This window comes from Palaemon carinicauda, chromosome 2 (genome assembly GCF_036898095.1).
Source record: "Palaemon carinicauda isolate YSFRI2023 chromosome 2, ASM3689809v2, whole genome shotgun sequence".
In the NCBI taxonomy this organism is placed as follows: domain Eukaryota; kingdom Metazoa; phylum Arthropoda; class Malacostraca; order Decapoda; family Palaemonidae; genus Palaemon; species Palaemon carinicauda.
Window position 1 is genome coordinate 94,396,423 of NC_090726.1, and position 12,500 is coordinate 94,408,922.

Genomic DNA, 12,500 nt, shown 5'->3' on the forward strand with positions numbered 1-12,500 from the left:
TCTAGAAGTTTGTCCATAACTTTTATATATTGTCACTGCATTTACATTAACATTATCTCAGTTTTACTCATATTCATTTTCAGTCTTACATCTTTGCTTTCTCTATTCAAACCTTTTATTATCTTTTACAATTCCTCCCTTGACTCACGAAATACAGCTGTGTCATCTGCAAATCTCAAGTTGCTAAGGTATTACCCCTTAGTTTTAATTCCAACATTTTCCTAAACTAAATTCTCAAAAACTTCTTGGCAATTTGTGAATAGTTTAGGAGAGATAAGGTCTCCCTAACTACTCCTTTTTCATTTGGAATTTTTTCACTATCTTTATGTAGATTTAGGATTTCTGTACTTCCTTTATAGATATCTTCAAATGTTTTAACATAAGATTCATGTATTTCTTGTCTTTGAAGGGCCTCCATTACTCCCGAAGTTTTGACAGAATCAAAAGCTTTCTCATAATCTATAAATGCTATACAAAGTGGTTTGTCATACTCTGTTAAATTTTCCATTTATGCCTAATTACATGGATATGGTCACTTGTTGACAACCTGCTTCTAAAGCCTGCTTGGTCTCTTGCTCTCTTTCTATTCGGCCTAAAATGATCTTCGTAAATATTTTATATATTACTGGGAGTAAACTTATTGGGCTGTGTTTTTTAGACATTTTGTCTCCCTTTTTAATTGAATTAGTGGTATAATGATAAAAAATTTTCAAGCGGTAATTATAGGGGATTCTTGCAGACATTTTGTGTAAAGTTCCGCTAGTTTTACTTCTATGAAATCTCTTCAATATTTCTCTAAATCAGTTGTTAGGCCATCTTCTCCTGTGGATATACCTCTTTACATACTTTTTAATGCTTTTTTTTTTACTACTCCTACTGTTATGTTTGGTACCAGCTCAAGTGTTTCATTATTTCTATTGGCAAAGTTATTTATTTTATCACTGAATTTTTTATCATTCCACCTCCTTTATTGATAATATTTCCATTTTCATCCTATAAAGAAAACATCTGTTGGAGCCCTATTCCAAGTTCTCTTTTCATCAATTTGATGCTTCTTCATTTCTTTAGTGTTTCCTCAATTTTAGTCTGATTGTGTTTACGAATATATTGTTTTTTAGTGTGTTTATTGTTTTGGATAATTTTCTAATTCTATTTCATCTCTCTTACATTTTACCCTATTTCCACTCTTTTATTTGTTAGGTTTTTGGTCTTTTCAGATAGTTTTCCTTGATCTTGTTTAGGAACTTTTCTATCGATCACTTGTGCTGATTCCAATACAAATTTCGTTAAATTAATCTTCATTTCTTATTAATTGCTTGTATTTCATCATGTAGCCAGGTGTACCTATTTTGTATTGCTAAACTATACTCATCAGATTTTTCTCTTATTACAGGAGTGTTTATTTGCTTTCTTAAAATTTGTTTTTCTCTTTCTTTCCCCAGATCTATAACTTTACTTCTCACTAGTGTTTGGTTGCTTTACTGTAACTTATTCAACAATGTTACATTTTTAACTAAATTAACTTTTTTTTAAAGAGAAAAAATCAATTAAGTTTTTCATTTCTCTATTTGAGGTTTTCCATGTCCATTTTCTATTTTCTTTTTTATAAAAAACGGTTATCATACGGGAATATATGGACCAGTGTTTATGGCTTATATGAATATATGAAAAAACGCGATTAAATATGAAAAATTATCATGTATCTATCTATATATATATATATATATATATATATATATATATATATATATATATATATATATATATATATGTGTGTGTGTGTGTGTGTGTGTGTGTGTGTGTGTGTGTATGTGAGGTCAATTTTTTTCATCTTCATTTATTAACTATATTTTACAGTCTTTTTATTTATGCCTTACACAAACGTTAAGTTTGTGTATAGTCAATATACATATATACCGGTTCCCACTTCTAAGCTATATTTCTGAGAAAAAAAAATCTCACAGAATTCGTTATGGTTTCAGGCATGACCTTTGCTTCCCAAGGGCTGTCTAGATTTCAATGAAAATACATTGATGTTATCTGTTCCTATGGTTTTCATTTCACTAGGGATGTCCAATTTTGTTTATCGTTTTGGATAAAATTTGTTATGTTTATTCTTTAATCAAGAAATTATTCTTTTCTTTATATCCTGTTTATGTCTTCTTGAACCAAGTATTTTCAGTTAAAAAATATCAAACATTGATATCCAAAGTTAATATAAGGAAGATTATTGATTATTAATCCATAGTTCATCCACATTATATAAAGGTAAGATTGAATACAGCATTAACCATGTATGTTCTTTCCTCTTGAATTTATTTCACAAGAGACGCTCATTATAAAATCTTTTATTTAATCTTTTCCTTCCTATCTGAGAATAGTGATAATGACAACCCTTTTTACACGTTACCGTTTTAATTATCATTATGCGTTTGTGAAAACACAAATTGGAATTGAATACCTTTAACATAGGAAAAGGTTTCCTTGAAATTGTTGCTATATTTTTATACTTCTCAATAAGTATTGCTTTACGTTTGTAATAAACACAATCATTGCAAAGTTTTTCTAGTCGTGTTATGGTAGTCGTTAATATTATCATGTGATGGTACAGTAAATCTTCATGATTTTGAAATTTAGGAGGAACAATATATACAATATAATATACACAAGCACACAGATACGCACACACACACACACACACACATATATATATATATATATATATATATATATATACATACATATATATATATAAAGATATATATATATGTATATATATGTATATATATATATATATATATATATATATATATATATATATATATATATATATCTTACGAAGCTGGTCTAGTATAAAGTAAATATTTTATTCATGTATTTTGTTTGTGTATTTAAGAGATATATAGCTAGCTCATAAGGTGGGTCTCACTCATGTTGGTTGAAGCAAATGCATGTACATTACATAAGACTTTCGTCATTCATTTAATTCTATTTATAATTTATTTCAGAATATGTAAATTTACGTCATTATTAGAATTAGCTTTTTATTTCACATATTTTGTTAAGAAGTCTTATGTAGTCTCGTGTAGGTATGCTGTATGACCCATACTAGATTTGAACAAAAGGTATTACGTCATGTTTATATTTCCACGTGGTTAGAATGTGCTTGAAAATTCTCGTAATATATTTACTCTTTATTTATTGTTTGAGGAGGGAGTGGGGTGGGGTGGGGGGGAGAGGTAGCTGAGAGGGGGTTGCCTTTCAAGCAAGGTTTGTTTCCCTGTTCAATATACTACGTTGGCAACCTCGCCGCTAGAGCCTTGCCCCCAAGCCACGAGAATGATCTACTAGAATTATTTAGAAGTATTAAGTTATATATATATATATATATATATGTATATATATATATATATATATATATATATATATATATATATATATGTATATATATATATATATATATATATATATATATATATATATATATGCCCCTAGGAAATCCTAAGCTGCAGATGAAATTCAGTCTATCCCTTTGAAAGAGCCAACGCTCTCTACCCTCTCAAGTGCATCAAGTATGTGTCCTCTCAAACGTGAATAAGTTTTTTACCCAACCTATATTGTCTATAGTGGGATTATTGAATGTTAATTCACGTGTAATGTTTTAATGTAAGTACTTTTTATTTTTTTTATTTCGGGGACAATAAGTGGTCGGAGCTAGCTGGGAAGTCGTCTTGCGAGTGCGTTGATGGTATCTGAGAGTTGCCTGAAACCTTTGAGTTGCCTCCTGGCATTTTTATCTAGTTGGAAACTCTGACGCCCTTATGCAGAGGCCACGTTTCCCAAACAAGTTGGAACCTTCTGGAATTCGCCAAATTCGATATATATGGTGACCCAAGGTTGGGTTAGAGTCAAAGACAGATAGACATAGCGATCTAGTTAGCTCCGCAGCCTGATATAGGCTCCTTCCCCTCTCCCTCTCTCTCCTGCAAATAACCCAGAGTATTATCGAAGGTGTTCATTACGTTAGTGTGTCCTCTCCTAAGTGACTCTGCCCCAAAGCAAATCGTGTGTCAAAATACGCAAGCCTAAAAGGTGATTTTGAATTCATTGTATTAGGGTCAGTTTTGGCATTATATAACGTTTTTGTAGACGGCCCTGTAGGGAAGATAGTGTTGTTACGTGATTAAACTTGGACATTGTAATATCAGATTTATTTCGAGTTTTTGTATAATATTCATTGCATTATTCATTTTCTTAGACTAAGGTTTATTCAGATATAATAATTCAAGTCTAGTTATGATGAATTTCAGATCGTAACTTTTTTGTCTTATTCTAGGTTTTATTCAGAATTTTATTTTTCCAGTGATTTAATTCTGTGATGTAAATTCTTTCCAGTGATGTAATTTATATAGAATATATTTATTTTTGTAACGAGTGTATTATTCCAATCATCATTATTTCGAACCAGATTCCGCTCGATTCCTGTCAAGAACCACAGTGAGAGTCAAATAAGATTTAATAATACCTAAGAGTAATTACCCAGTTTAGTTTTGAGTGTGCTTAAGAGACCTTATATATTGATGCTTGGGAGTTATTTAAGTATTAATGTTTTAAAGTGTAACAGTTTTAATGTAAAAGAATTGAGAGTACACTCAGGCCCACTGTTCTATCTGTTTCCTTATTTCTTTCCCTCGTTGGGCTATTTTTCCCGGTAGAGCCATTTTGGTTATATCATCCTGCTTTTCCAACTAGGGCTATAGCTTAGCAGATAATAATAATAGTAATATTACTAATATTAAGAAAGAAAATATTCACAGGTCAACGCATAAACTTTTATAGCAGGTGTTCTTCCATATTGAAATTTAATAGCATATCCCCACTATTGCACGGTGCCTATACGTTAACGACTAATTAGCAAAACTTTCACAGTGAGATTGATTTGTTTTCCCAATATTTCTTATATAATTTATATCCTCTCTTTTATTTAAAAAGAAATGTGATAAACTTTTTAGTAGTCAAATTCTAATACCGTCAATTTATACTTAATAGTTCCCAAATTAGAAATGTATGTCTCCATTGTTTTCATCCACTGCCCAAAATTCTAAATACAGTTACAAAAGGTAATTTTAATCCACATTCACTACTTTGGACATCAGATTAATATGCAAATATCCTACAACACCAACTTCTTTATTCTGTCATAAAGACAAACTCCCTAACTTAATGTGATCTTAGGTGGTTTATTACTCGACTTCCCCAACATGGAAGGTTTGGGAAATACAACATCTTGGAGCCACCAAGAGATTACTCAGTCAGAATTTATTTTCATCTGGGAGTCAGTCATCGTGCTAGATGCCCTTTGAAATCAAAAGAATTTCCTGATATAAGAGATCACTGTAGGAGATACGAAACCATGATTTTAATGTCGCTACTCAGGTACCAAATAACTATTCCCTCACTATTTTGGAAGCTCTAACCATCACGCAGCTTTTGTCGTCTCTAAACAACAAAACCTCTTCCACTGTTTTACAAATCATATAATTAGTTTTCACTGAATACAATAATATAAAAAAAAAAAAAATTAGCTGTAACAGCGTTAGGTATTAGTATTTCTTCTTTTTTAAAGTTGCTCGGTACCGTTTGTTTAAATTAATCTTGTTTTTCATTTAAATTTTGACAAGTCTAATTTATAATCTTGCAGAGTCTTTCATTAATTTGTATACATTGTATATTTTATACAACCTTAATGATGAGAAAACATGTATAAAATTTGGCCAATAAATCCAGATAATGTTTCGTTGGCTTTTATTCATCCTATTTCTTCTAAATCGCTGGCGATCTAGATATCCCAATCAACCTTTTTGTGTACACAAATATATATATATATATATATATATATATATATATATATATATATATAGATAGATAGATAGATAGATAGATAGATAGATAGATAGATATATATATATATATATATATATATATATATATATATATATATATATCTATCTATCTATCTATCTATCTATCTATATATATATATATATATATATATATATATATATATGTATATATATATATATATATGTGTGTGTGTGTGTGTGTGTGTGTATGAATGTATGTGTATAAGTATCTAATACTCAGTGAAATAGATGTTATTTGACTTATTTCCGTAAATGAACAGCTATTTTCCATTTAAGTATGTTCTACGTTGTCACTAAATTATTCAGTTGAACAATTGCTTAACCGTAATGTTTTTGGATCGGGAGTATTTTTCTAGTGAATGAAAAATTCATTAAGATTATCACTTACCTATTTTCTTTTAAAAATATATCCCAAAAACCGGTTATTCGTGTTACTTACTATTCGTGTAGCTATTTCTAATATTTTACACATTCTTGGGGTATTTGTATACATGATTATCGATAAACAATAATGGTATTCAACTTATTTTTGGGGTCATCGAGTAAGCAACTGGATTACATAGATGTTCTTATTTCTTTTTCAGCATCGCCTCCTGAGCTTGTGTACAAGTTCATAAGCCAGACCCTGCAGCCTGGCCCTAGCGTTTCCTTGAAGTGCATAGCTTCGGGTACACCGACGCCTACCATAACGTGGGCGCTGGATGGGTTTCCTCTTCCGCAAAACGAAAGGTAAGAAGGCAAGCAGTTCTATATACATCTGATATTATCAGTTCAAACTCATTATTGCCAACCGTTTGCTTTATTCATAAATGCATGCAAGAACTCCAACCCTAGCAATGCGCAAGTAGAATTCTAGATTAGCATAGAAGTTGAAAAGCTTCTTCCGTACCATGTCTTAAAGTGTAAACATCGTCTACAAAAGAGATCCAGTTGAGCGTTTACTAAAATGGGATGATTATTTTATAATTTCTACGTTATCAAATTTATTTGCGTTTTACTGTTAAATAGGTTATGCAGTGCAATTGTTTTTCTTTTGGTTCATGTCGTTTAGGACTTCCCAAGCCGTCAAAAATGACGTCTAAACATTTAGATAGATAAGCACACAACACACAAAAAGACTCAACCATTCCCACCCCGCACTATCCACACCTTTCCCAATTACAACCCGCTGGTTCGGCAACTTGTGGAAGAATGTGGTTTTATACTGTATTTCTCAGGCTACTCCCTCTCACCGGGAAATGTCTGCCCATCTTCTCCTAGAGCGTGACAGGATATATATATATATATATATATATATATATATATATATATATATATTATATATATATGTGTGTGTGTGCGTGTGTGTGTGTGTGTTTGTAGCCAAACACTTGCTCTTTATTATTATCATATATATATATATATATATATATATATATATATATATATATATATATGTATGTGTGTGTGTGTGTGTGTGTGTGTGTGTAGCCAAACACTTGTTTTTTTATCATTATCATATATATATATATATATATATATATATATATGTTTATATGTATATATAAGTGTGTGTGCTTTTATATATATATATATATATATATATATATATATATATATATATGTATATATATGTATATAGATGGTCCTACCAGTATTAACTTATTCATCAGAAACTTAGAGCCTTCCTAAAGCCTTAGGTCATAAGCTAGTTAAAATTCAAAGAGATATGGGAAAAATATTGATGGGATTATCACTAAGAAAAAAGAACAACATGGATACGAGAACAAACTAAAGTATAGAGGATATGATAACAACACGTAGGAAAAAGAAATGGACATGGATAGGACATATAATGCGAATGACTGATAATAGATTGACATTAAGAATAACATAATAAGTTCCTAGACATTATAAAAGAACCAGGGAAAGGAAGAGAAGACGGTGGATTGACGAACTAAGAAAGTTTACCGGTGTGTGGACTAGGACAGAAATACCATAAACAAAAGGAAGCGGAAGAGGCCTTTGTTCTGCAGAGAACTAGTAACGGCTGATGATGATGATGATGATGATATATATATATATATATATATATATATATATATATATATATATATATATCACTTTTTCTCATGAATGTTTTAGTTATGAGCCTATGTTCGTACAGTACCTATTTTTATAGTGTGACTATTTATTTAGTTTCTATATACACTAATACACGTACTTTTCCAAGGTTTAGCAAAACTTCCCTGAAGTGTTCTAGATATACAAAACTATGCTGTCTTCGTATTTGTATAGTTTTATATTCATATATGTATATATATTCTTACATCAGCATTTTTTTATGATTATCACAGGTTTCAAATAATTTTGCAGTTGGCTATATGAAATGACGTCCAGTTATTTTCAAATGACTTCTGTTAAATCTATTTGGGTTTTTAGTGCTAAGTAGCATAATATGTTTCAAACTAGTCAGTTGTAGATATAAATATTTCATTATTAGTTTTCACTGTGATTCCTTTTTGTGTGGGGGGTAGTGTTAATATAGAAGCCCTTTTTATCAGGATAATGATCACAACCTCTGTTATGAAGTAAAGTAAACGGGAGAAACCTGGGATTAGAACCGTGTTAATAATAGATTCAAGAAGATCGACTGCAGTGAGGAATCTAAAGGCTCCTTCACTTCGTCTTATTTTTCTGAAGGGAAGAAAACTGATCGTCTTTTTGCATAGCTCTGAGAAATTTGGTGTCAAGGGAAGTACCTCATATTTTGGCCACACTGGCAGGAGATTATTTTTGTGTGCTCATGTCGGAGGAATCCAATATACTGGTCGGAAGCCTCAGATAGTAAACGAGGGCTCATCTTCCTCTTCTTCACCCACCTCTCTCATTATTTCTACTACTACTAGTACTACTATTACTACTACTACTACTGCTGCTGCTGCTACTATGATGGTAAATATTAGAAGGTAATAGAAATTCTAGGTGGTATTCAATGATGGTGAAAAAGAAGTAAGATTTTCTTGTAAATCCTTTTGTAAGTGTTTCTTGAAATTATTTACCAATCATTTCATTGAGTTCTTGAATAAAAAATAATTGGTTCGGTATATATATATATATATATATATATATATATATATATATATATATATATATATATATATATATATATATATATATTTTCTTACGAAGCTAGTCTAGTGTAAATATCGTGGTTTATTAATAATTTCATTCATATTTCACATATTGTTTTCAATTGTGCATTGTTGTTGTTGGGGTATTAAAGCCAACACTTGTTGTTGGCACGGGCCTTTCCCTTGGTTGGCCCGTAGGTGATTGTCAATTGTGCATAAAAGAGATGATACTCAGCCGGTAAAATGAGTCCCTCTTATGTAGATATAAGTATTTTATGTAAATTACGTAAGATCTTTGTCGTGAATTTTGTTGTATTCTTTATTCATGTTAGTATATGTGAATTTATGTAATTTTTAAGAATTAACTTTATATTTCATGTATGTTTGCTACAAAGTCTTACATAGTTTATTTGAAAGTGTTGTAGGATTCGTGGGAGATACGAACAAGGGCTTAGATAATGTTCTTTTATGTTTTATGATGTATTGCGTCATGTTTGAGAGAGTATTTGAGAACTTGTATTTTGGATGATTTTCTACCATGTGCTTTAGAAATGTCGCGAAGGCTGAGTGAGAGGAGGTTATCTTTTATCTATTTTGGGTACAAAGGATGGGCGGAGCTAGCGGACTGTGAGAGCTGTCTGGCACGGCGTGAGTAGCATTTGGGAGAGTAATATTTGGTAACTTCCTCGATCCTGGAACCTTCTGGAAGCAGTTAGATTTCATATAAAGGTGACCCAAGGTTGGGTTAGAGTCATGATAGAGATCAAGATAAGCCTCTTTCCCTCTCCCTCTCTCATTCCCGCTCGTAACCCAATGTATTGTTTTTTAAAGTCTTCAGTACGTTAGTGTGTCCTTTCCTAAGTGCCTCTGCCCCAAAGGAAATCATGTGTCGAAAAGATACGCAAGACTAAAAGATGATTTTGAGTTCATTGTATTATGGTGAGTGTTGGCATTGTATAACGTTTTTGTAAACGGCCCTGTAGGAAGTATAGATTTTGTAACGTTATCTGGTTGTCTATTATTCATTAAGAGTCAAACTTGAACATTGTATTATTCAGATCTATTTCAAGGTTTTGTATAATTTTCATTGCAATATTTCTTTTCTTAGACTAAAGTTTATACAGATTTAATAGTTCAAGTCAAGTACTTATATAATTTTCAGATCGTAACAGGTTTGTCTAAATCTAACTTTTTTTCATAGTTATTTTTTTTTCATTGAATTATTTTGTTTTTATGTAAATTCTTTGAAAGTGCTGTAATTTATATAGAATATAATTATTTTTGTAACGAGTGTATTATTCCAATCATCATTATTTCGAACCAGATTCTGCTCGATTCCTGAAAATAACCACAGTAAGTATAAATATGTTTTAATAATACTCAAGAATAATTACCCAGTTTATTTTTTACTGTACTTAAGAGACCTTTGGATATTCAGTGTTTTATACATTGCTTTCTGGTAGTTATTTAACGGTCTCAGAATTCGTGTATTAATGTTTTAAAGTGTAGCAGTTTTAATCTAATAGCAAACAAGGGATTTTGGAATTTGAGAGGTTGATTAACTTGCCAGTCGTAGTATATATAATATCATATGTTTAGTTCCCAGTCACGAGCCATAGTAAGATATATTTTTAGTGCCCAGACCACTGGAGCCATTATCATATATATATATATATATATATATATATATATATATATATATATATATATATATATATATATATATATATATCATCATCATCATCATCAGCCATTAATAGTATAATGTAAAGCATAGGTCTCATATGACTTTCCAGTCCCGTCTGAATATGGTCTTTCTATGCCAGTCTTTAACCGCAAATTCTCTTAGTTCGTCAATCCGTCGCTTTCTTTTCCTTCCCCTGATTCTGCAACCTCTAGGGACCCATTCTGTTATTCTTAATGTTCATATATTACCTGTCATTCTCATTAAAGGTCCTGCCCATCTCCATTTCTTTTTCTTACATGCTATTAGAATATCCTCTACTTTAATGTGCTCTCTAATCCATTTCAGTCTTTTTCTGACACTTAGTCTTACTCCCACCATTATTATTATTATTATTATTATTATTATTATTATTATATATATATATATATATATATATATATATATATATATATATATATATATATATATATATATGTGTGTGTGTGTGTGTGTGTGTGTGTGCATGAAGGAAAGGAAGAATTGGAACAGGGCGAAAACAAAAGTTTGCCCTAAGTGATGAAAATGACAATAGGAAATTTATCAACGAAAGAGTGATGAAAATTGCAGAGGATTCATATACGATGCTATACAATAGTGATACAAAAAATAACTTTGCCAATAGAAAGAATGAAATACCTGAGCCAGTACCAAACGTAACAGTTGGAGAAGTATAAGAACAGTGTTGAAAGACACGAATAGAGGCATAGCATCAGGAGATGTCCTAACAATTTATTTAATAATAGATAGAGGAGATTTCATAATAGTAAAACTGGCTGAACTTTACAGAAAAGTCTACAAAAAAGCTTTATACCTACTGCTTGGAAAAATGATATCATTATACTAATTCACAAGAAGGATGACATGAAAGACCTGAAAAAATTGCCGTCTAATAACTTTATTTCGAATATTTACAAAGATCACATTAGACCGAATAGAAAGACAGCTAAACTTTAATAGACCAAGAGAGGCGGCAGGCTTTAAACTAAAAGTGGTTATTCAACAGCTGACCATATCCATGTAATTACATATCTAATGGAAAATGTACATAGTATTACAAATAACTATGTCTGGCATTTATAGATTTTGAGAAAAAAATTTGATTTCATTAATACTTCAGCAGTAATGAAATCCCTTCAAAGTCAATTAATAGATTAAACTTTTGTTAAGTCACTTGAAGATATCTATACAGGAAGTACATAAATCACAAAGCTACATAAAGAAAATTCTCATTGAGAAAGTAGTTGATCGGGGAGACCCAATATCTCCTAAATTTCTAACATCATGCCTAGAAAAGTTTTAAAAATTTAGATGGGGGATATATAGGAATTAACATTAATGGGGAATACCTTAACAACTTTGAATAGAGAAAGCAGAAATATAGGACTGAAGATGGATGAGAAAAACTATGATAGTGTTCAAGGAAAATACAGAAAGACGACAAATAAGGGTTGTGGACTAACTTCTATAGATTGTTACTGAACATATGTACTTAGGACAGATAGTAAGTGTTTCCCTAGGACACAACACTGAAAACAAAAGAAGGATAAGCATGGAATGGAGGGTATTTGGTAAACAAAATGAGAATATGATAAGTAATATTCCCCTTTCTCTAAAATAAAAAGTTTAAGCAGATAGTTTTACCAGTATTAATTTATGCATCAGAAACTTGGAGGCTTATCAAAATAATAGAACATAAGCTAGTTACAACTCAAAGAGCCATGGAAAGAATAATGATGG

General features: G+C 30.9%; 1 protein-coding gene across 2 annotated transcripts in view; it reads left to right on the top strand.

The window, feature by feature from the left end:
* The window catches only part of LOC137625985 (cell adhesion molecule Dscam2-like), a 2,034,023-nt gene that overhangs the window by 1,466,002 nt on the left and 555,521 nt on the right, over positions 1 to 12,500 (top strand). For both annotated transcript variants that reach the window (XM_068357069.1, XM_068357078.1), the window contains exon 10: positions 6,509 to 6,653. In XM_068357069.1, the coding sequence (XP_068213170.1) occupies positions 6,509 to 6,653 (145 nt within the window). The remainder of the gene's footprint in view (positions 1 to 6,508; positions 6,654 to 12,500) is intronic.